The sequence below is a fragment of the Marmota marmota genome, unplaced genomic scaffold (assembly GCF_001458135.2).
Source record: "Marmota marmota marmota unplaced genomic scaffold, marMar, whole genome shotgun sequence".
Classification (NCBI taxonomy): Eukaryota; Metazoa; Chordata; class Mammalia; order Rodentia; family Sciuridae; genus Marmota; species Marmota marmota.
In genome coordinates this window covers 1918925-1941249 of record NW_026000093.1, presented here as the reverse complement: position 1 = coordinate 1941249, position 22325 = coordinate 1918925, and the positions used below count along the sequence as shown (strand labels likewise).

Sequence of the window (22325 nt, the reverse complement as noted above, 5' to 3'; positions counted from 1 at the left end):
TTTAAATTATACTATAGAGTTATAGTAACAAAAAAATGCATGGTACTAGCAAAAATCCAGACACTTAGACCAAAGATACAGAATGGAAGACACAGAGAAAAACTCACACATCTACAGTCATCTGATTCTTGACCAAGCTGCCAAAAACATACATTGGAGTAAGAAAAACAGCCTTTTTAACAAATGGTGCTGGGACAATGGATTATCCTTATGTAGAAAAATGAAACTAGACCCTTATCTCTCACCCTGCACAAAATCAACTCAAAATCAATCAAAGACCTAGGAATTAGACCAGAAACTATGCAACTCTTAAAAGAAAACACACTGTCAACACTCCAGCATATAGGTCTAGGCAATAACCTTTTCAATAAGATACCTAAAGCTCAGAACATAATGCCAAGAGTTAATAAATGAGCTAGAATCAAATTAATAAGTTTCTGCACAGCAAAGGAAACAATTATGAAGGTGAAGACAGAACCTACAAAATGGGAGAAAATCTTTGTTAGCTACTCTTCTGACAGAGCATTAATATCTAGAATATATAAAGAGCTCAAAAACTAAACCAAATAACCCAATTAATAAATGGGAAAATGAACTTAACAGTTCTCAAAAGAAGAAATACAAATGGCCAACAAATATATGAAAAAAATGTACTACATCATTAGCAATTAGGAAAATGCAAATCAAAACTACACTGAAATTTCATCTCACACCAGTCCAAATGGCTGTCATCCAACTATGTAACTAGCCTAGGGATCTAGGATGAATGAATAAAGAGTTTTATTGAGCCATGAAGAAAAATGAAATTGTGTCGTTTGCAGGAAAATGGATAAAACTAGAGATGATTGTGTTAAGAGAAATAAGTCAAACTTAGAAGGTCAAGGGTCATCTGTTTTCTCTCAACTGTGGAAATTAGAGGGGAAAAAGAAAAAGAAAGTGGGGGGGGAGATTTTATGAAAATGAAAGGGAGATCAGTAGAGAAAATGGACCAACGTATGAGAGGTGGGGAAGGAGGTCGGGAATGGCTGGGAAATAGTATTGGCCAAATTATATTGTTATATCGTATGCATGTATAAATACGTAATAACAGATCCCATCATTATGTACAACTACAATGCATCAATAAAAACTGTGGAAAAACCTTCAAATTATAAACTTAAAATTGTATTAAATGTGTAAGGTCAAAAACTTACAAGGGTGGACATTGTCATATTGATGTTTTAAAAAAAAAGCAAGAATCTACTTGATACTTTAAAAATGCATATACATTAAAAGAAAATGTTGTAAAAAATATAAATTAGGCAAATACAAATAAAAAGAAGGAGATAAAAAAGATTTCTTTCTTTTTTTTTCTTAACCAAGGATTGAACCTAGAGGTGCTGAACCATTGAGCCACATCCCAAGCCCTATTCATTTTTTTTTTTTTTTGAACCAGGGTCTCGCTAAGTTGCTGAAGCTGGCTTTGAACATGAGATTTTCCTGCCTCAGCCTCCTAAAAAGCTAGGATTACAGATGTGCACCAGCACACCTGGCTAAAGGGGAATTTTTTAAATTTGTTTTAATTAGTTACACATGACAGTACAATGATCTTGACATATCATACATTTGAATCAGATGGAATATAATTTCTCATTTTTCTGAGTGTACAGGTTGCAGAATTACATCGGTCATGCAGTCACTCACGTATATACCCACAGCAATAATTTTTAATGTGATAACATCATTTACAAAGAAGAAATAATAATTATAAGAGTATATGCACCTAATAACATAGTTTTTCAAAACACAGGAAGAAAAAGTTTCAGTGAAGATTTCAATCTATCTTTTCTATAATTGATAGAAAAACACAGCAGCAACTCAGTAAGGAAGTGTAAGCTTAAACAATATCACCAACTGACTTGGCTTCAATGACATTTATGGAACATCCCAGAGAGCAATAGCACAACACATTCTTTCCAAGGGCATGTGGAACTTTTTTACACAGACATATTATCTCAAATGATCCAAACCCAAGTTTAAAAGATTAAACCAGAAATTAATAAAAATGAATTAATAATTAAAGAATATCTGGAAAAATTTTAAATATTTGAAAAATAAACAACACAAGAACAAATAATTAAGTCAGAGAAGAAATTGCAAGGAAAATTCAGATGAACCGAGAACAAACACATGACTTATTAAAATATATAAAGCTGCAGCTACGGCAATACTGATACATAAATTTAAATTATTAAATGTTTATATCAGATGTGAAGAAAGGTTTGGAATCATTTATATAAATTTCTAATTTAAGAAACTAGTAAAGGGCCGGGCGCGGTGGCACATGCCTGTAATCCCAACAATTTAGGAGGCTGAAGCAGGAGGATTGTGAGTTCAAAGCCACCCTCAGCAAAAGTGAGGCACTAAGCAAATCAGCGAGGCCCTCTCTCTAAATAAAATACAAAATAGGGCTGAGAATGTGACTCAGTGGTGGAGTGCCCCTGAGTTCAATCCCCAATCCCCCGGTAAACCCCTGCCCCCACAAAATAAAGAAAATAGTAAAGTATGAGCAAATGTAACAAGGAAGCAAAAGGAAATAATGCCCATTCCTTCATGAATCAGGAAAAGGACATTTTCAGAAACAAAAAGCAATGCTTCTTCATCAACAAGAGAGTTACAAAATGAGCTATTAAATATATTTAAAAGAAAAATGTTTCCACAAATAAACTGTAATATGCAAGATAGAATAGGGAAGAAAATAGACTTAAAAACACCAAAAAAAATGATAGTTAGAATCTTGAACTACTATGGCCTTTAGTGCTCTGGCTTGTAATTTCTGCAGCAACCAGTCCCAGAAATCAAATAACCTTTTCAGAAACCAACACAGAGCCAATATGCTCTCCTCCGTACCATCCCCTCATTTCCAACTTAGGACCAGATAAATAAAGCCAAATATGCTCACAAATCCACTTATCTAAAGTACCCTTGCTTCTAGTTAGCCCATCTCCTGCTTCCCCATGCCAGTGCCTTCGATACCACCTCAACCAAGATCACCTGAAGACTTTCCACTGTAAAATTTTCCTGCCAGTCTTTATACCTTTGCCAATTTAAATGGTGGTAGCTGGCTCCTTTGCCTCAGCAAGCTTTCCATAGATTGTCTTAGTTTGTTCTCATTTGGGTGGCCATTATCACCACAAATCTGATGGCAAATATTTAGGCAAATACAACTAAAAATAATGTCAGGACTGCAAGTTGGTGCAGCCAATTTGGAAAGCAGTATGGATATTCCTTGGAAAACTGGGAATGGAACCACCATTTGACCCAGCTATTCTTCTTCTTGGACTATACCCAAAGGACTTAAAAACAGCACACTACAGGGACACAGCCACATCAATGTTTATAGCAGTACAATTCACAATAGCTAAACTGTGGAGCCAACCTAGATGTCCTTCAATGCATGAATGGATAAAAAAATGTGGCATTTATACACAATTGAATATTACTCAGCAATAAAAAAAGAATAAGGTCATGGCATTTGCAGGGAAATGGATGGCATTAGAGCAGATTATGTTAAGTGAAGTTAGCCAATCCCAAAAAAACAAATGCTGAATGTCTTCTCTGATATAAGTCGGGTGACTCAAAACGGGGTAGGGAGGGAGAGCAAGGGAGGAAGATTACTTGTAGATAGGGAATAGAGGTGGGAGGGAAAGGGAGGGAGAAGGGGAATAGCAAGGATGGTGGAAGGAGACCGTCATCATTATACAGAATACATGTATGAAGACGTGAATTTGGTGTCAACATACCTTATATATAATCAGAGATATGATAAATTGTGGTATAATGGTGTATTAAGAATTGTAATGCAAAAATAAATTTAAAAAAATAATAATTTCATACAACTCCATTAATAGTTGTGCCTAATTTGCAGTAAAATAAAAGAGAGAAAATAAAGAAAAAAAGGAAAGAAGGAAGGGAGGGAGGGAGGGAAGGAGGGATGGAGGGAGGGAGGAAGGAAAAAGGAAACACATACACTGTTCATACAGTATAAGTCTTATACAATATAAGTAGTAGAGATGTCAGTTTCTCTCAAATTAATTTATAGGTTTAAGACAATTCTTTATTAAATCCAAGTAAGTTTTTTGATACACATAGAAGACCATTTTTCTCCCTAAAATTTATGTGGAAAATCCTAGAATAACTGAAGCTACCTTCAAAATTATTAAAATGGAAGGAACCACTCTATCCAATATCGTTTTATTATACAGTTATGGAAATCAAGACTATGTTTAAGTTTCTAACTTTAAGCTATAAGACAAGACAATAGAGTTAAAATTTAAAATCCATATCAAAAATCAGTGGGTGATGGAAGAAGAAGGGAGACTTTCCATCAGGTCAGCTTTCATGGTGGGGAGAATAGATACTGCTTGGCAATGATAAATCAAGACATGTTGGCTGAACTCATGGAGATAATTATTAACCACCATCTGAATACGTGTCTCCCGCACGTGGCACTATTGGGAGGTGGTGACAACTTTAAGAGGTGGGGGGGCCTGGTTGGAAGTCATATGGGGCATGCCACCCTCAAGAGCACATAGGGACCATTCTCTGGCCCTCCTCTTTATCTCTTTACTCCTCAGCCATCATAGGTGAGCCCCTTCATTCATCATGTGCTTCTGCCATGATGTACTGCAAACCTAAAGGAATGGGACCAAGCAATCATGGAACAAATCCTCTGAAACCATGAACCAAAGTAAATTTTTCCTCCTTATAAGTTGATTATCTCAAGTGTTTTGTTGTAGTAGCGCAAAGCTGACTAACCACAAGTCTCAATAATTTAGAGAAGCCACAAAAACTGATGTTTTCAAATAACAGGACTGGAAAAAAAAGGCATAAAAATGAAGAGTTCTCCTTTTTGTTTTAATAAAACTAGACTGAAAGTGGCTTATGCCAAATAAAGGAGTATTATACTTTTAATAGAATGTAAGCTTACATATTCATGCATAAAATTTCCTTCGATTTCTTCCCATTGATCTTCTGATACAGACAATATCTTTAACACAGTAAAACAAGAGCCTGTAGACTCAGCTATTCTGCCTCAGCTTTGCTTTTCCACATGCTTCCCAGGACTCCTTTGTCCTAACACAGGGATATTTTAGTTCCTAAATGGTCACCAATTTCCATTCATTTATTATTCCTTCTACCAAGAATACTTTCTACCATTCTCCTCATTCAGTTAGCTAATACCCACAACTTTCTGAGCTCAGTTAAAATATTCCTTCATCAGAAAAGAATGCAAACTACCCATTGCTGATGTCTTGTTTGGTAGTTTTGCAGTATATTTCCCATTTCAATTGCTATCATATATAGTTCATATTTTTGAGACAATAAATACCTTTTTACCTTCCAAGTTGCAAGCACCATGAGATCAAGAATCTGTTTCACTATCTATTATCTCTTCTCTATGTAGAATATAGTTTTGTATATATTAAAATTTAACAAATGTTTGTTGATAAAGAATTAACTAGTATATAAATCAAGTTTTCTGAAGCCTCATATAACTGCCTTGAATAAAATGTGTGAATCTTAGATAACCATCTTTCAAAGTATGAATAAAGGAGCAATTAAATCTATCCCTTTTCATCTACTGTGTCTATCTCAATCCAAGTTAAACCACTGCTGTGTAACAAAGTCTATTCAAGAAATATGCTCAGAGTTATTGCGCCTTCATACTTTATAACTCAAGTGGCAAGAAATAGGACTTCTATCTGTATCATAGACTAATCATGCTACTTGAGGCTTTGGCAGGTGTCCTTGTTATGTTTGGAAGACTTAGGTTGACCAGCAATATATCCCAATCTGTGGATGAGTCATGTCCTAACAAGGATCTACTGTACTATTAAATTTTGGCAGGAGAGTGACAGAAGGTCTCAATAGCTTACCTTGGCTCAGATCCATCGCCCTCTCATGCAGCAATAAATAACACCAATCTGAAAACTAACAGAAGAGCAGAACAGAGGCAGGACCTTATTTAAAAGAAGCTCCAGAATTACTTCTATCCTGACTGCTTAAAAACAAAACAAAAAAGAACAAAACCAAATAAATAAAATCAAGGTTCAGACACCCAGAGGTCAACAATCATGTTTCTGTAATAAGTTGCCATTGTTGGACCTTAAATTGCCAGTGAGGTATTTTTCGATGTTATTATAACAAAAGTGATGTCATTTGAAGGGAGATGTGTCATGTGACCTCTAATAATAAGAGCATTAATTGGACTTCATTAATTGGACTTCATTGCTAGTGTTTCTTGGAGAAGAAACACTAGGGCATAGGAGGTGAGATCTCCTGCTCTGAGTCAGAATACCTGGATGCAGTTCTTATCTGAAGCACCTATGAGCAGTTCATGTGCAGAGTAATGATTACTTCTTATCAGGTTTGAGTTCAAGCATTGTGAGAGGATTAAATAAAATGAAACAAGCTTAGTTGCCTAACACAATATCAAGCATATAGTAAGTACTTGATAAAGCATAGTGCTTTTTATTACTGTGACGTACTGGGCACTATATGCATAACTTTATGTGCCTCATCTCAAGTCCTTACAACTATTCTGAAAGACAATTATCAATAGTCCCATTTTGCCAGTGAGTTCATGGGAATCCAATAATTAACCCAAGGTCAGTGAATTAGTAATACCAGTCATTATCCAAATCCAGACTTACAGAAACTCAAAGTCTGACATCCTTAGAGATCTCTAAAGCTGTATAATGTGACAGGAACTTGGACTATGTCATGTTATTCTTTACTATATCCCTAGCCAAATGCAATTTCCCCAGTTTGCGTAAGGGGTTACTAATTGTATGATTTATGAATAATTGGAGGTAGAAAACTGGTTGTTCTACTGAGATCTGGTTAGAAATAAAACAGTAAATTTATAGTTAGAACAACCACCATGTATATGAATTTTATATCTTAGCATTATCAATAGTAAAATAAGCTGTTCCTTCTATAAAGAGTTATGAGATTTACAGTTACTACAATTACAATTCTTGGCTTAAGCTAAGCACTCCATGTTTATTCAAAAAAGAATAACTGTGTGTTTGCACACAGGCACACTTCTGAGGATATGTAATGGGTAGATGGATGGATAGATAGATAGACAGGAAACACCTGGAATCTTTGCCACTTGAGGAACTCCTTTCACCTAAAACTGAATCTACCATCCACCTTTGCCCCTATTTGTAGTCCTTTATTGTTTGCCATCAAAACTCTTCCTCCCTTTTAGAATTTATATAAAAAACCATGCAATGTCTCTGGTGAGGAGAAACTCTGAGCTGTACCCTTTACATTATTACACATGGCTAAGTGGGTAATCACAACATCATTTAGAATGTCTAGTACTGATCAAATAAGGGGAGAATCAATCAGTAGCTCTGAAGCTACATGAATCAGAGAACTCTAGGGTTAACAGAAGCATTTGTGATGATGCTTTGGCTATGTGACTGAGTGAAGGCCTACACTCCCAGGTGCTACTTTGCCACCAATAACCTAGAAGATTTTGAACAAGCCATTTTATCTCTCTTATTCTTAATTTCTTAATCTAGTATTTAACAAAATTTCCAATTCACGAACTTAGATTCTGTTAATCCTGGCATTCAACCGCAGAGCAGGAGAGAGATCACTTATTATGTACCTAAGTGAATAAAAGTCCAGGAAGCCTTTAAGGAAAATAATCAAAAGGCACATTAAAAAAAAAAAGGCAATTGCTTCAATGACAGAAGAAAGGTTATTTTGCACTGAGCTCAGCATCTGTCACTCAAACTGTCCTTTGAACAAGCCTCTTCATTCCTATATCCTACGAGATCTAAACTAAAGTGTGAATAAACAGCAAAAGTTTGTGTGGGGGAGACATTGAGGCCACGTGTCTGCTGTGCTCCGTGATCTGCATAGAAGAGAAGAGAATGAGTCTGGGTGTGAGGGTTGGAGCCCACAGAAGTACAGGCTTTTCAGACTAAGCAAGGTAAGTCTGGCACAGACAGGAGAAAAAAATACAGGGAGTTCTCCCTTCAGGAATGCTGTGAAAGTCATGCATTGGCTTTGACAACTTACACTAGCACTTCAGTAGTTCTAAAGGCTAGCAAAGATCTGGTGTTGAGCCAGGAAAGGAGAAAAAAGACTTTAACAATGCCCCCAAGATAAATAAGTGTGAGGCTCCCTCATACTCCATACCAGGCAGGAGTTAGGTGGACCCTGGGTAAGGAAGATCTCTCTACAAAGCTGTGGGACAAAGATAATTCTTCAACTATCTTTATTTTAGAGTTTTTTTCTTAAATCTTCAGATTGCTACAACTTAAGAAAATAGAACTTGCATGTAAAACAAAGGATTAGGAATAAATAATTTTAATTGTCCTTTCCAAGTAAAAAATCAAGTCTGTCTTTATTGTGCTAGTACTTTATTCACATGTCTCATCTACCTGATTGGATCACAGGCATATCTGGTGACATCTCTTAAAAACATACTAATTTAAGTGTTCTTATGAGAACACTCTGATGGTGATGAAGAACATGTCACTTTATTCCTAGTTTATTTTTTTAAATTCACTTTGGATTCCATTGACTCACTACTAGTAGAAACATCCCACATGTCTTCTCCAAATACAACAAACAAAAACTCTTATTCTCAAAAGAAAGTTACACAATACAGAGGAGCAGCTTCCAAATTTTCCAAACTGGTTCTCCCCAGTCAACTGGGTAGTAAATGTGATTTACCTATGACATTCTACAGAGGTTCAATCTCCCTTCCATCTGAGAGCAGGATCTGTAGGGGTTCAGTTCCCTTTCGAGTTAGATACACTGAAAAGAGCCAGGGCAGGGCTCTCTCTGTGTTCTGGCAGCCTTTCATTAATGGGCACACCCATCTTGGAGGTTAATCCTCTTATCCTCACTGGCACACTTCATGCGGAACACTCTTGGCTTTCAATGTCATTGTGTCAAATCAGTATCTTCCCTAGGGCTCATGGGAGACTTTGCTCCAGCATACAGTCTATTCTGATGCCCATGAATTCCACTTTGGTGCAGGCCATGGAAATGATGCATACAAGGTGGCTCTGTAATTTGAGTCCTCCGTATGCAGAGGTGACCAAGTCATAGCTTATGTGACTGAATATATTGAAGAATGCCTTTTTATTTTCCTGTATTATAACTTGATACATGTGTATTATCACCTTCAGAAATGAAAGAAATTTTTATTGTATGTGGAGTCATCATTGTTATCTTGTGTCTGTGCACGGTATCCCTAGTCTCTGTAGAATACACCTGGATGGGAAGGGTACTGTAGTCAAAGAAAAGATTAGGAGGCTAGGCCCACAGTATATGACAGATTCCCACCACTGTAGCAAGTACCTGAAATAATCAGCTTATTTAAAAAAAAAGTTATTTTGGCCTACATTTTTTGAGGTTTCAGTCCATAGTCAGTTGGCACTTGGCTTTGGAGTCTGTAGCAAGACAGCACATCATGGGGTGGGGGTAGTGGCCACTATGGTAACTTAGAAGTAGAGACAGAGAAAGAGAAAGAGACTGGTATTTTACAATCCCCTAAAAAATTATGCTTCCAAAACCCTAGAACTTCCCAGTAGGGCCTCACCTTAAAGGCCCAACACTTCCCAACAGTACCAAGCTGAGGACTACGTCTTTAACAAATGGGCCTTTGAAGGACATTACAAATCCAAACCATGGTACTTGGAAAGCTCACTGTTCCCAAGAGGGCTTGGGTTTATCCGGTGGCTTTGGAGTCGCTGTCAAGCACTAAAGAACTTGCAGCTGAACTTTGGGAACACTATGGTATGCATGTATTTGGGATTGAGAATTCGAGGTATACTCATGGGATCAACTAAGCTATTTTAAAATCTCCCTCAACCATAGCTTCTAGCCAAGGGGAATTCACTCTTGAGGTCACCATAAGATAAAAACCCCAAACTAGGAATCGGGGAGACCAAGGTGCACACATTTGTGCTTTCTATGGTAAGGTAACAGGATGTGTCACTCGGAATTGTAGGGTTAAAGTCATCCTTTGCACTTGCTCTAAAATTACTAAAGCCAAGATATCTTGTATCTTTTGTTATTTTTTTTTTCCCTACGAGCGAGAAGTCACATCTCATTTTCCTCAGTCTTCGAGTAGTGCACTGACTTCTCTCCCAATGTGATTCTGCCCAGGTGTGAAGTGTAAGAGTGAAAGCCAAGATGGAATAAACAGGATGGATGCCCTGAGAAAAATAAACTCCCTCGGCATTAAACCTTGCCATTACACCAGGTGGAGCAGGCCACAGTACTGAGTCACATGTGAGTTTTGAAATAGAGATCAAAATAGAGATCCAGTAACAACCTTCAGGAACAGTTTACAGAAGCAGACAAATCACACTTTCAAATCAAGGGTGACTTGCTGCAGTCACCATGAGGGCTACCTGCTGGCGTCTTCTACTAGCAACCAGCACATTTCGGATGCCCATCTGCAATACCAAGAAGATTCCCACCTTTAAGTAATCTCTTGTTGCCCAGCCCCCTCCCCCATAGGCCAAAAAAGTAAAAAATAAAATAAGGAAAGTGTTGCACCAGACTGTTGAGGTCCCCACTTGCTCTGGTGTCCTACAGTTTCATTCCATTTCACTTTCCTCTTAAGGCTCCGATTCCATCTGCAGTTTTCCGAAGTGAAATGGCTGGCTCTAGATCATCATTGACTTCTCATCAATATAATTCCACAGACTCAAGAAAGCCGGAAGGATCAGGATTGTTCTCATATCCTTAACTCTCATGCATAATTGCTCTCAAAGGATTTTTAAGAGTCTCCAGTCTTGTCTGGGACAGTGCAATAATGAATTCCATTCTCCCAATAGAGTTTGGGTTCGTGTGTCTGTGCTGGAGCAGGAAGAAGGCAGGGCTCGGATGACAAAGGGACCAGTCAATCTCTTCTGCAGTCAGCCAATCACTCTGAATTCTGGCAAGAGTTGCGTTAACAACAACTTCCATGTCAGGCTTTCATACTCTTCTGCTACCAGGTGAAATGAAACATCATCAGCTCACCTAGCCATTGGGGCCATGACGGCATGTTCCTTAGTGACAGCCAAAGGTTTACATACAAGGACAGGGTATTGATGTTCGAAAGGAACAACTGTGTATAATATTTCTTTCCTAGTGTCATTCTGGCTTAGAGGTTAGTTGGGTCCTTTTTAAATGCAGGCCAGACAATATGTAAATCAATGGATGTGTAACTGATGTGATTCTGCAATCTGTATATGGGGTAAAAATGGGAGTTCATAACCCACTTGAATCAAATTGTGAAATATGATATATCAAGAACTATGTAATGTTTTGAACAGCCAACAATAAAAAAAAATAATAAATAAAAAAAATAAATAAATAAATAAATAAATGCAGGCCAGAAATACTCTGAGGAAAAATAAATCATTCTACCTGTGGAGTTGGAATGTTCCCTGGTAAAATGTTGGAAAGACTCTGAAAATCTACTCTTCATGCTTCAGAAGTTCCGAGAGAAGCATGGTCTAGCCCCTACTGCCTAACAGCACTTTGGGAAAGCCACAATTGACTTTTACTAACAGGACTACTTTCCAGAATCTCCACAGCATTTTGGGGGTGCTCAGCCAAAAGGCACATGTAGTGCTAAGAGCTGTGCTGTACTTAGAATCAACACTCCTTTCCCGCAGCTAAGGGTTTCTTGCAGGGTCAGGTTTGGTAGTGGTCATTATTTCTGAGTATGCTGTTCCTCAGAATGTGCTTCGGGTCCTTTTTGTAAAGAAGAATGCAGACCAACCTATTGAACAAGCGTACCAAATATGTCCACTCATGTGAACAAACAAAGGCTTATGCTGGGAAGGCACACAAAACACACACAGGCACAAACACACATGCATGCTCACTCCCACACATAGGAGAGTGTGGTGGCTTGGATACAAGGGGTCCCACAGAAGCTATATGAAGGCAGGCATGATTGAAGGTAAGATGATGGGATTGTGAGAGCTGTCATCTAATCTGTCCATCTTAGTTTGCGTGGACTAACAGGGTGGTAACTGTGGGCAGGTGGGGCATGACATGACTGGAGAAGGTGGGTCCCTGGGAGTAAGCCCTGGAAGGATTCATCCTTGCTGTGGCTCCTTCCCCTTTGTCTCTCTGCCAGCACTCCTCTGCCACACCCTTCGGCCACAAGGCTCCACCTCACCTCTGACCCAAAGCCATAGAACTGGCCAACCATAGAATAAACCTCTAGGGTCATAAGCCAAAATAAACATTTCCTCCTCTAAGTTATTCTTCTAGGGTATGTTGGTCACAGAGTGGAAACGCTTAGAGAAAGGTTCAGGTGGATAAAACTCTTCCATTTTATTTGGAAAAAAAAATGATTCTTCTTGGGTTTATTTTTTCCCCACATAATGCCATTCATGACTAAGGTAACAAAGATTACTGCTCCTATCGCAACGCCAAATGAGACTTACAGAATAAGAATGAATGATCTGCTCCTTTTTTGGCAGACCAAAAGACAATGGCGACTACCTAGTTAAGCACTCAGGGTTCCATTTCAAGTGTCTTTAAGAAGTCACTCCCCAAACCTGAAGGCAGTGGCATTCATCTGAAATCAAACAACCATGACTCTGGTTACTGAAGAAAAGAGGAGTCACAGAACAGAGATAATGATGAGTAGCGATGACAGATTAGAATCTCCATATGTAAATATTCTCTGACAGGGATAAAGGAGTAGGAAGGCAAATTCTCAAACAGTTCATGCTTTATAGAAGTCACCCTCATGACGTTAATATGGTTATAACAGAGTAGTGAAATACATAGGATTTGAAATTAAATGGATCCAGATTCAAATCCATCCATCCTTCACTAACAATGTTATTAGACCAGGACTATTAATTTGTCTGTATTTTCCTGTCTTCTGTAAATAAGGATAACATCTGCTTTTCAAGACTAACAATTTTTTGAGGGATTCATTAAAATAATGCATGTGAACTGCTCGGCATAATGGCCAGCTCATATTAGTCATTCAAGAGTGGTTGTCCTTGTCATTAACCATAATTCCTTGAACTGATGAACACTAAATGTCCTTCAGCAACCTTAGCAGATTAGAGTGGTGTAACAGAGCCTTCAGGTCAAGTTCATAAGCGTTGGAATCAAGCAGAGTAGAAATCCTAACTCCATCCTGGCTTTCATTCTGAATGTCCCAGAAGAACTCCACTCAGGCTTGGTTCCCTGTCTTTAATATAAGTTTAACTCATAGATCATTATGGGAATACAGGGATTAAGTCATGTGGCTTGTTTAGTTCTTGGTAAAATTCTAAATGTTTTTGCCTACTTCATTCTCCATGGCTGCTCAGACTGATGAACATCATACTTGCCTGTTTTATAAAGTGAACAGAATTTGTTCTATAAATGTCATATATATTTCTACAAACACTTTATTTTTAATTATAAATGAAATGAATTTGCTTAAAAATCATTTTTTGTGAATTTTATTTATGTGTTTTTATAAATTTATGTATTTTAATACATTTTTTAAAAAAACAATGTTCATCTGAATGAAACAATTGCAAAATATCAGGTCACTTAGTATAAGCAAATCAGTCCATTTTCCACTAGGTGGCAGGCCTTGTTAAAAAGTTACGGAAAAGAAAAGAAGGCCACGGGTACTCCAAAATTGACCAATAGGGGTCTCTTCGCCACCACATATCCCTGAGAGGATGTATAAAATACAAATACATTCAACATTTTCCAGTCTTTCTTGCTCATTTTGCAGATAAGATCATCACCACTTTCCATAAGGTACAACCAGAACACTTAAGAGATGAATATCTTTTACTGTGCATGATGCACTAACCATATTAAATCCACCCAAAGGGAAATGAGATTATAAAAACACAACTAGCAATAAGATTCCAAATACAAGTGATTTGGCAGAAAATAGATCTCATTAAAATGCTGTTCTCAGGGTAAACAAGGCTTTCTGTTTGAAATGGCCTCAAAACTTTGATGATCATATGGGATGGCACTAATTGAGCTAATAAAATTAGAGCCATCTTCAGAAAGACACACAAGGCCAGTGCTATTAGCCTGGTGACGGTGGCTATGAGAATACACAGGAAATAATGGGGACTCCTAAATAGCAGGGGGGCACTCTGACATCATTTTTTTGTTACTATTGTTGCTAACCTTAATTTAGAAAAGTACACACACGTTCATATAGGGCATCATTGAATAGATATGCTATGTATGTTGAGTGTGTAAGTGAGTTCCATTCACACCCTTGCACTCTCCTTACTCACAATATACCAGTACAATCCTATGCTTACTCCAATATATTTCCCTTTTATATTGGGAAATACTTGAACTTCAATTATTCTGAAGAAAATTAAAGATGCCCATTAAACATAATGTACAGATAAAGAAGCCCAGGCACTAAAAGGAGACATCTATTTCTATGCTCTTAGGGAATGGTTTACTTTGTTCTGAAAATGATTTAAATTGTGAATTAGGAAATTCAAATATATATATCTGTGTATATATACAGATGCATTCATGTACAAACCAAAACTAGTCTCACATCTTTGTTATTCAAACTTCAGTTACTATAATTAACATGTGTTCCTATTTAAATATTTTTTTAATTTAATACATTATAATATTCAGAGATCACAATAACACTAATGGCATTTTTTAACTTCATGTCATTCAAGAGACCTAACCTGACCCTACAACCTGCCAAGGGTGATCATACCAGAAAGTGAAACTCAAAAGACTATTCATCTGGGGAGGCACAGTAGAATTTTCTGCCTCTTCAGAGCTGTAGTATCTTCTTCCAGTGCTAGATTGATGCCATTTCCTACATGTGGTAGTCGGTATCCCCTCTTCTTTTTAAACACCTGAATACCTAAATGTGCACAAATTCCCATGGAAGTTAATACAATGTGCATCCCCAAACCTCATGAATCTAATGTATTTTCTTATTATGCAGGGCAAGAAGATGTCTTTGTGAAGAAGACTGAGTCCATGGGTCCAGGGAGACTGTGGAGAATGTTCCAAAAATTTTAACTTTCAAAGTTTTCCTCAACTTATCCTGGTCATCTTCTTCAGAAAACACTGGAAATGAGAGGCTGTCAGGTCAAGTCAGAGACTTATCAAGGCACATAGCAATTAAGGAATTAGATGGCATGAGCCTTTACGAACCCATGCAACACAAAGAATTAATCCCATTGAAGACACAGATAGGAAAGTACCATCCAGTGCGGCTGAAGGAGTGTTTTGTAAGCCTGCATAGAAAAGGCCACTGGAGTTCCTCATTTCTTCATACTGCTCCACACTAAACCGTGTAGAGCCCTAAGGCAGGGTCAATGCTCCCCAGCTTCACCCTGGCTGGGATGTAGTTCTCAGAACAAATATCTCATCTTTTATAATTAACTTCTCCAATCTGCCTAGTTATGTAACATCAGTTTCTCACCAGCCCAGGACAGACTCCCAGCAATAGCAAAACCTAACTTGAGTTATTTTATTCATTTTTCCCTCCACCATTTGATTGCCTTTTATTAGGTTTTAAAATGAAGCATTTAATACCCAGTGTCTGCCTGGACTGATTTCTGCCCCTGAGCCAGAGAGATTCTTTTACTCATTGACCAAGGCCAGCTTGTCCATGTGAGCATTCTGGCTGGCAGGAAAGGAGACCTCCCTTGTCTTGTCTTAGCAGAGTCTGCACAGCTGGCCTTTGGGTGTGCCCTTGACTTCCCTTCTTGCGTTTTTTAACACATCATTCAGGCGCCAAGTGCCCTCTGCTGTGTCTGAGCAGAGCACCTGTTTAGTGTGACTCACACTATCAACGCGCAGACTCTCCCTGCTCTGACAGCGGACCAGACCTCACACAGGTATAGGTCTGACGAGCTAGCACGCGGATCTGTGTAATGGTATGTCTCAACCACAATCCTGAGCACCCTCCGCTCATTGAAGTAGGTGGGGCAACACATTCTGACTCTGTTTTGTGGGGTGCGACCCCCCCTACCCTAGCTACATATGGAAGAGGTTCAGCTGGATTATGTCTCTATGATTCAAATTCAAGTTTGTTTTGTATTTTCCCCAGGCATAGTGAATTACTGCTAACCTTTTTTTAACGGATGGTAAATATACACATTTTAGCAGAATATCATGTGTGTTATAACTACCAGAAAAATACCAAAAACATTCTCTAATACCCTTCCCTGTTGTGGATAGGCTGTATGGAGTGAAAGTGGGGAATAAATGGCCATGATGATTTGTGTTTTCTTAACTACATTTGATCTCTAATGAAATGTGTGTTCTGTAGAAAATGGGGTGGAAAGGATCAGGACTCTTGTTTCAATAAATCTGGTGCTCAAATCTGAACAAACCCTCACAAATAAAGTACAAGCTTGGAATCCTGGCTCTGATTGATATTCCAGGTTATAGTTGGTGGTGAATTTTAATGTGTATTCATATTTTCCTGTCTCCTACAGATATGTTCCCTTACCATAAGGATTCATCTAAATTTGGTTCTGTGTTTGACATTTCAATAAGTGACGGCTGGAAGGAAAAAGAGGAATCCTTGAAATGAGCTCAGGAAGCCTGTGACTACCCCCCCATCCCCCCTCCTCTGTCACATACTTGTTTTCTCATCCCCAAGATTAAGAAGTTATGCGTCTGACAATGCACTTTTCTTTTACAAGTCTTGACATCACCACTGTTATTTTCTTTTTCACTTTTTTTTTTCCTTCCAGCACCTGTTAGAAACAAGAGTAGGGTGGTCTTCATGCAAATTTCTTCTCTCCTTTTTTTTTCTTGGAGCAAGAGGTAGGGTGGAAAGTGTGAAAGAGAGATGCTTAAAAAATATGGTTGGAATTTTATTTTTAAAAGGTCGCCCTTTAGAATTATTTTTAGATTTAAAACTATACACAAAAATGAAAGTGTTTGGCTGGTTACTAGACTAGTTTCTTTAACTTTAACCAAAAAGTACTCAAAAAGGGTATCCTTTAATTTATTTTTTATTTTATTTTAAAGGCACGACAGGAAATTGGCAGACAGTGAGAGGGATTTTGATGACTTTTTTACGCTGGGAAAAAAAAAAAAAAAAACAGCACCAATTAAAACCAGATCAATATTTTAAAGAAATAATCACCTCAAAGACTCATACATGGTTTGTTTTTTTTTTTTATTTCATGAAAATACATCGTGATACATGAAAAGATAAGAACTCTTGTCAAAGGGGGTCGTGAGAGAACTGGCCAGGATTCCTGATGACAGCTTCCCTATTGTTCCCCTCTCTGCCAGCCTTCCTTTTTATCTTTTTGCAGTTTTCCAGTTCCTTGGATAAGCAGGTCTTTGATGGGCTACAAGGCATTTCTTTCAAGCCACCGTAGCTAATAGGGTGACAAGATTACTCAGTTTCCCTAAGGAAGCGCCCTCGGGCTTTGCCAGAGCCTTGGGGTCCTGAGCCAAGTAGGTCCTGAGCACTAGAGCGCGCGGGGACTGTTCCAGGCCGGGGCAGCGCGGCTGCAGGAGCGCCCTCCTAGCTCAGGGACGCTTTCTGTCTTCACTCCTCTACCCCCCCCCCCAAAAAAAAAAAAAGATCCAAGAGTTCATTATTTGGTCCGCGTGCAAATAAAACGTCCGAATGCCACTTCCAAATATAGGCTCTCACGGACACTAGAGGCCGACCCGGTATCTGGGAGGACGGCCTTTCCTTCCTCTGGCCGACCCGCAGTCCCTTTGCAGACGCGGTACCCCCCCACATCTGGAGGCCAGGCCGGTTTTAGGCAGAAATCGCAGCTCCTTCAACCCTTCTAGGTCTCGGAGAGCACGAGTAACTGGCAGAGATCAAGCCATGAAATTTTTTTCCTCTTTCGAAAAATACCTAAAACACTTTTTTCCCCCCTCTTCATTGAGATCCAGAAAAACAGTCCATTTTGAACCAGAATAATTTAGTCTGACAACAGATTCTTCCTCTGTTCACAGCTGTCCCAGGGGGAGGAGTTGAAATCTGAACCTCTCCGCTGTGATTGGATCCTTCTTGCAAAAGAGAGAGAGGGGGAGAAGAAAAAAAAAAAAAAAAAACCCCTCCCAGCCAAAACGGGCTCAGTTCGTCAAGCAGCCGGGTGACTTCAGAGGCGCCGGCCCGTCGCCTGGCCGCACCTGAGCGCGGCCCTTTGCGGAGCCCCACCGGCCGCGATGCTGTAGGGACAGCCCGCCGCGTCCTCCCGCCGGACCGTTATCCGCGCCGGGGCGCCTCCAAGACCAGCCGGCAAGATGCCGCGCTCCTTCCTGGTCAAGAAGCATTTCAACGCCTCCAAAAAGCCAAACTACAGCGAACTGGACACACACACAGGTAAAAAAGAAAGAAAGAAAATGAAAAAAAGTCTCTCTGTAACTGTATATCTATGAATTTGTAAAAATATAAACGTGTTACTCTTCAAAGGCTATTACAAAAAGAGCAAAAAAGGCTGAGCCGTTTCCCTTTTTAGCATCGCCCTAAAAGAGCATTTTTATTCTTTTGATCATTTAGGGTAAGTTTTAATTCAAAACTTTTTGGAACTTTTAACTGACAAGGGGGGAAAAAAAAACACAACCTCCCTTCGGCTCTTGCAGCTTCATTTTTCTAAAGCTTGTATACGCACACGTAATGAATATGTGGAAGATGAACATAAAACCTAAATGTTGAATTCTTTGCTTTTTTCCTGTAATAAGTTCCGTTCCTTTGGGAGGCAGCTTGGTTTATTCATATCTCTGTAGCTAGGCTGGTAAGATGTAAGTGGTCGATGCATGGAATGAAAAGCAACTTTTCCGTATGTTTAAAAATACTTAGATTCTTCTTCCTTGGTGGACAGAGTGAAGGCACTGGCTGACTGCACTCCCTCAAGACAGAGCATGGGATAGCTCAGGCCAGCTGTCAGACTATGTGTGCCTTAAGTACAATCGCTACTCGGATGCCGTGGTGCACATGCAAAATTTTACCAATATATCTGTGCTTCTAAGTCAGTCTGTTTTCATTATAAAGTCTCGTGGGGGTTGTCAAATATTTTCCTGGTGTATGTATATTTTTTTCTTTAGTTATTTTTACCTTAATCTTCTTTCCTTTTCTTTCCCCCAGTGATCATTTCCCCATATCTCTATGAGAGTTACCCCATGCCCGTCATCCCAAAACCAGAGATCCTCAGCTCGGGAGCATACAGCCCCATTACCGTGTGGACTACGACAGCTCCATTCCACTCCCCACTGCCCAATGGCCTCTCTCCTCTTTCTGGATACCCCTCATCCTTGGGGCGAATGAGTCCCCCTCCTCCATCAGACACCTCATCTAAGGACCACAGTGGCTCAGAAAGCCCCATTAGTGATGAAGAGGAAAGACTACAATCCAAGCTTTCAGATCCCCATGCCATTGAAGCTGAAAAGTTTCAGTGCAATTTATGCAATAAGACCTATTCAACTTTTTCTGGGCTGGCCAAACATAAGCAGCTGCACTGCGATGCCCAGTCTAGGAAATCTTTCAGCTGTAAATACTGTGACAAGGAATATGTGAGCCTGGGCGCCCTTAAGATGCACATTCGGACCCACACATTACCTTGTGTCTGCAAGATCTGTGGCAAGGCGTTTTCCAGACCCTGGTTGCTTCAAGGACACATTAGAACTCACACTGGTAAGAGAAAAAAACGTAGACAGGAATGTGGCTTTCTGATAGAAGGACACTCTGGGCTGGGCTGTTGGATTTGCATGGAGTAGTGACAGTGCTTTTCAAGATGGTTGATCATTGATAGGTACTTCCTGACTACTCAAAAAACTTATGAGAGCACCAGGTGTTCCACTTCTTGCTAACAACCTCTGCTCCAGAGACTGCAAACAGCATTTAGACTTTGGAAAGTAGGTGCAGGAGGTTTGGTCTCAAAGATCAGTTAGAAAATCAGAAAAGATATATTTGAATGTGTGTTCTGTGAAACTGCCCCCAGTAATCAGCAAATACAAACGTTGCTATCCTAATCAATTGATTTGGCAAATAGCTGGAGGGTTTTCTTACAGTTTTCTGTTTATTACATTCTGGCTGTGAAAGCTATCATCACTTAGTGAGTTGGATAGTTGGAACTGAATTTGATTTGTGTCTTTTGTTTCATTTTCTGCTGATTTTTTTTATTCTTAGTACAAAATCATCCTGCAGGGAGTTAAGGCATTTATATTGCCTTAGTCATAATACAGAAAGAGGGAAAAGGGGAAATATTGGGAAATGTTGTGAAGCATTCAGCATTAACTGCACCTGCTGAAGCAGAAAGCTTTAATAAGTGAAAGCCCTAGTACTTCGTGAATTATTTCTGCATGACTGGCAGCATTAATGCTACTCTGGCTATGATTTTTCATACACATTTTATCTTAAAAGCCCAGATATTAACATAAGTATCTATTATGGGGAATTTAATCAGGTTTTGCTACTTCTCATTCCTTTGGCAAAATGTGATTGATATTCATTAACATTATTTGACTTTATGTTTCCTCTAAAAACACTGTCTTTTTTTTTTTTTTATCCTCTACCCTCACCCCCCAGGGGAGAAGCCTTTTTCTTGCCCTCACTGCAACAGAGCATTTGCAGACAGGTCCAACCTGAGGGCTCATCTGCAGACCCATTCTGATGTAAAGAAATACCAGTGCAAAAACTGCTCCAAAACCTTCTCCAGAATGTCTCTTCTGCACAAACATGAGGAATCTGGCTGCTGTGTAGCACACTGAGTGACGCAATTAATGTTTACTCGAACAGAATGCATTTCTTCACTCCGACGCCAAATGACAAGTAAAAGTCCAAAGGCATTTTCTCTTGTGCTTACCAACCAAATAATATGTATAGACACACACGTGCACACGTGCGTGCACACACACAGACACACACACATTAAAAGCTGCAAGAGCATGGAATCCATGTGTTTAAAGTTAATCCTTTCCATGTGAAGTTTAAAATTACTATATATTTACTGACAGCTAGATTGGGAAGATAAAAGATGAGGAACTTTCTCTTCAAAGATGAAGCACAAAGCACATTGCATCTTTTCTTACTAAGAAAGAATGCAAAGATTTACATTGCTGCCAAATCATTTCAACTGAAAGGAACAGTATTGCTTTGTAATAGTTTGTAATAGAATTTCCTATAGGGAGACGATCTGCCAGACGCTATCTCAGGTGCCTTATAAAGTATTCTAAGTTTACTTCATTACATGTCTGATGTCTGGTTGCCATCATTGAACTAAAGCCTTTTTATTTTTATTTTTTATTTTTGATTATCTGTAATGCTTTAAACTGTAATTTTAAGAAAGAGAAAAAAATAAGAACAAGAACAAAACACAAGAGAATGTATTAAAAGTATTTTTGTTTTGTTGTTTTGGCCACATGTGCCTTGGGAAAGGAGGGAAAGACTAGCTTTGAACATTCCTGGTACATGCTCCAAATATTAATTTTTAAAAGAATTTTAATGATTTTTCTGAAACTAAGTAAAATGGGAATAAGTGCAAGAGAAGATTCTTAGAAATTCAGTAATGAACTGAAACTATTTTAAATGCATACGACAGATGCAATAATACAACACCCCTTCCAAGTGCCTTTTTTAATTAACTGTATAGTTGACAAGTCAATGTAAATTTGTGTTTATTTTTATATGATTGAATGAGTTTTGTATGAAAGTGAGATGTTGTCTATAGCTATGCCTATATACAACCTGAAGAATTGTGAAATCGATGTTTCTTTTTTTAAAAAAATAATTTTCAAGGTCCTTTTTTACAATAAACTTTTTGATTTAAAATTTATTGCTTGTATAATATTCTCAGAGACTTTGTTTGCTTTGTGATTAGTGCCAAATGATTATACAAATAATTATTTTTGTGTTAGTAAGAGATAAAGTAAGTAGCATACATACATATCCAGCATTAATTTATGTTTTAGATTGTAATAAACTGCATCCTTATTTTTTTAATTTAGCAAGATAATACTGTCACATTCAAAAAATACATTGTGGTGGTAGTTTGATAGCATATCCCTTTAACAAAAATTCATACATTCTGAGGCACTAAAAAATGGTCATGTTATTAGTAGTCAAAAATACTTTTATTTAACTCAGATTATTATGTTGAATCTATGACAACAGATAATAATCACTTATATTATCACATGAACTACTGAAACAGTATAATATTTTTAAAAGAAATATTTTTTAATGAAATGTCAGAAGAAAAAGTAGAAAATCTACATAGAAAAATACATTTACTATAAATTACACTAATTAAATCATGGGAAATTAATTCATGGGAACAAAATCCCACATT

General features: G+C 38.3%; 1 protein-coding gene across 1 annotated transcript; it reads left to right on the top strand.

Annotated features, from left to right (window-relative positions):
* Nucleotides 1-18099: 18099 nt before the first annotated feature.
* On the top strand, nt 18100-21809 carry Snai2 (snail family transcriptional repressor 2). The gene is made up of 3 exons (XM_015485776.2): nt 18100-18361; nt 19124-19669; nt 20564-21809. Exons 1-3 carry the CDS (start codon nt 18283-18285, stop codon nt 20743-20745), a joined length of 807 nt encoding a protein of 268 aa, XP_015341262.1. The 5' UTR covers nt 18100-18282; the 3' UTR covers nt 20746-21809.
* The last annotated feature ends 516 nt before the right edge of the window (nt 21810-22325 follow it).

Coding starts and splice junctions, on each gene's coding strand:
- Snai2 (XM_015485776.2), top strand. CDS start 18,283: ATGCCGCGCTCCTTCCTGGTCAAGAAGCATTTCAACGCCTCCAAAAAG. Junction 18,362..19,123: donor CGAACTGGACACACACACAG/GTAAAAAAGAAA, acceptor TCTTTCCCCCAG/TGATCATTTCCCCATATCTC. Junction 19,670..20,563: donor ACACATTAGAACTCACACTG/GTAAGAGAAAAA, acceptor CTCACCCCCCAG/GGGAGAAGCCTTTTTCTTGC.